General features: G+C 34.9%; 1 protein-coding gene across 1 annotated transcript; it reads left to right on the top strand.

The window, feature by feature from the left end:
- The first annotated feature begins 206 nt into the window (after positions 1-206).
- LOC130549552 (uncharacterized) lies at positions 207-3,103 on the top strand. Its single transcript, XM_057326784.1, has 2 exons — positions 207-756; positions 964-3,103. The coding sequence occupies exons 1-2, from the start codon at positions 229-231 to the stop codon at positions 2,104-2,106; spliced, it is 1,671 nt and encodes a 556-aa protein (XP_057182767.1). The 5' UTR covers positions 207-228; the 3' UTR covers positions 2,107-3,103.
- Positions 3,104-3,128: the final 25 nt, after the last annotated feature.

Below are 3,128 nucleotides of genomic sequence, written 5' to 3' on the forward strand. Positions count from 1 at the left end.
TGTCTGTGTTTACAGCTGTGCAAAAAGAGTGCATGAGATTTGCAAAAGGCACACAGGAGAATATGGAGTGAGAGAGGGGGTGTGGGTTTTATAAGTGTACCAGTGTCTGTAGACATTACACTGATCAACATTGAGGGGAGGAGCTTGTTGAGGGAAGTTTTTTGTCAGTTGTAACTACAAAGCGTTACCAGTAAATCAAATGAATCTGAGCTGCAAGGATCTGTCACCATGGTACATCCAGATCATCCTAACATTGAATCCGGCATGCTGAAGAATCTGTCCACTCCTGGAAGTGCATTTGCAATTACTTTTTTATTTCTTGTTTTTCAGTACACATTCAAACTGGATTTTCAATGCCCATGTGATCCTTCAAACAACACCGTGTTTTGTGTATTGTATATTGTTTTTCCGGTTATCATTATTTTTTGCATTCTAATCTTAACTGCTAAAACATCTACAGCTGTTTGTCTTGGGACTTGGAAATACAATTGCAAACATAATTTCTGTAAATGGCAAGGTTCCTGCTGTGATCCCCGCTCCCCAACCTGCTGCTACATCTTCAAACATATTATGAGAAACGTTGTTCTTTCTTGTCTATGGATTATTACAGTTTTAATTGATGGGGACGTCTATGTTTGCTTGGGTCTAACAGAAGTTAATATTACGTCCTGGCATAATCAGATTCCTTGTAAAGAGAAGGAGAAACTCACCACTGATGAGTATAACAACTTAAAACATCATCAGACAGTATCAGAGGTATGTTATTTAACATTAAATCAAATTAACAAAATAATAAAATGTAATATAAATAACTTTATCATAATAGATGCATTGTGATTGCATGAACATTTTGCTATTACATTTTGGTTTTGTATTATCATTTTTGATACAGTAAGAGAAAAATAACAATGTTTCCTCAACTTTCTTATAAGTATATTTATTAATGTATTGTATGTTTTTCAGATCATAGGGTTGTCGTTCCTCTTCACTATTCCACTAGTGTGGTGCATATTTTCTCTTGGTTTTCAGTATCATAAAAACCCCTATAAGAATCTCTATGAAGATCTATATGAAGACAAGGCAATAACTCTTGCCGAGATGAGTTTGCAAGAGAGGGCAAAAAAATGTGCTGAAGATAATTATTTCTGCATTACAGAACTCAGTGATTTGAATAACTTATCTACATACTCAAAAGGTGTAATAACACTGCTAGATGAAGCAACAACCACTTCAGTACTTCCCTCAATTAACTCAGCACTCACCTCAATCACCTCAAAAATCTCGTCCATTACACTAGAATTCTCCTTAATTAAGTTAGGACAGTCCTTACCAACCTCAGAACCCTTCTCAACAATCCCAAATTTTGCCTCAATCACTTCAAAACTCATCTTAATCACCTCAGAACTCACCCTTCTCAACACAGCTCTCTCCAACAAAACATCTGCAGACTCCCCAACCCCAGCAGACTCCTCAAGAACCCCAGCAGTCCCCTCATCAAGCCCAGGAGAGCACTCAACAAGCCGAGCAGACCCCTCAACAAGCCCAGCAGACCCCTCATCAACCCCAGACCCTTCAAGAACCCCAGCAGACCCCTTCACAACCTCAGCGGCCTCCTCAACATCATCAGACTATTTAACATTCTCAACAATCTCTGAAACAACTTCAGCACTCACCTCAATCACCTGCAAACTTACCTCAATCATCTCAGGACTGGCATCAATCATCTCAGCACCCTCCTTAATCACCACACAACTCCCTTTCACAACCTCAGCATTCAACTCTATCACCTCAGAACTCTCCTCAATTACCTCAGATCTCACCTCAATCACCTCAAAACTCTCCTCAATCACATCTCTACCCTCCTTAGACATTTCCCTAACAATCTCAGCACTTTCCTCAATCACCATAAATCTGTCCTCATTCACCTCAGACCTTTCTAAATTCACATTAGAACTTAAGAATTTAAACTGTTCAGCACCTTCCTCAACGACCACAGCATCCACCTCAAGAACCAATTACTTTTCTCAGAAAACTCAAATCCTTTTCTCAAGGATTTCAACATTCTTCTCAAAAAACCGAGAACCCTCATCTGTGGTTTCTGAGTAGCTCCCGTTGTTGCAAAATGTTAATCGCATAATCTGAGATAATTTTGAGATAAAAAGCATCAACGTTTGATTTCAACAATTAATTTCACTATGATTTCAATCTTTGATGGCCTCACTCAGTAAATATTGAAGAAATTGAAGAAGGTTTTACTTTCACAGAATTTTCTTTACATTATGTAGAATGATTTTATGTAGAAAACATTAAATCATAAAAAAGACTAGCTCGGTTTTCACAGGCAGGGTTACATATGATTACATCTGATAACAGGTGTATGTCAGGGCTATCAATATTGTGTAATTTTTGGCTTCCTGTTTTATCTGTACCACTTAAATCCCACTGTTAAAAAAAAATGTAATTTTACAGGTAATGGTCTGTATTATTTTACAGAATTTTTCCTTTTTTCCATTAAAAAGTTAATGCCTGTTATTTTACAGATTTTTGCTGTACTAAAAAATACTACTTATTAAATTATGGTTAATTTCCTGTAATTTTAAATTATAGAAATATTATGTTTTTTTTAAAGCAATTTATAGTATTTTTACAATTCCCAAAATGCAATGAAGTAAAAATTTACGGATTTTCTCTGTAAAAAAATATGTAAAATTGCAACTGCTTTGTAATTAAATGCAGTTGAAGGTCATTATATATTTAGGGTATTTTAGAGGTCAACTGGTAATTCTACAGACACAAATGTAATTTATTTTGACATTTATTTTTGTTCTCACCTAAACAACATACAACTTTGCATTTTGACAACTTAAATATAGTAAACTGTAGTAAAACTGCTAGATCCTATTACGTTTTTGAAACTTTGCCTAACATATTAAATATTAAAATAAAGTATTTACGTGTGCAACGGTTATCGATTCACTATAGCTAATACAACATACAGTATTTTAACAATTTGTAATAATTTCTGTAATATATTACAGTACGGCAGTATTTGTAATTTAAACAACAATATTGTAATTAATCTGCAATCAAATTTATAACTCTCCTTTTGGGCATATATATTTTAGTTG

The sequence above is a fragment of the Triplophysa rosa genome, unplaced genomic scaffold, assembly GCF_024868665.1.
Source record: "Triplophysa rosa unplaced genomic scaffold, Trosa_1v2 scaffold132_ERROPOS514093, whole genome shotgun sequence".
Lineage (NCBI taxonomy): Eukaryota > Metazoa > Chordata > Actinopteri > Cypriniformes > Nemacheilidae > Triplophysa > Triplophysa rosa.

Coding starts and splice junctions, on each gene's coding strand:
- LOC130549552 (XM_057326784.1), top strand. CDS start 229: ATGGTACATCCAGATCATCCTAACATTGAATCCGGCATGCTGAAGAAT. Junction 757..963: donor ATCATCAGACAGTATCAGAG/GTATGTTATTTA, acceptor TATGTTTTTCAG/ATCATAGGGTTGTCGTTCCT.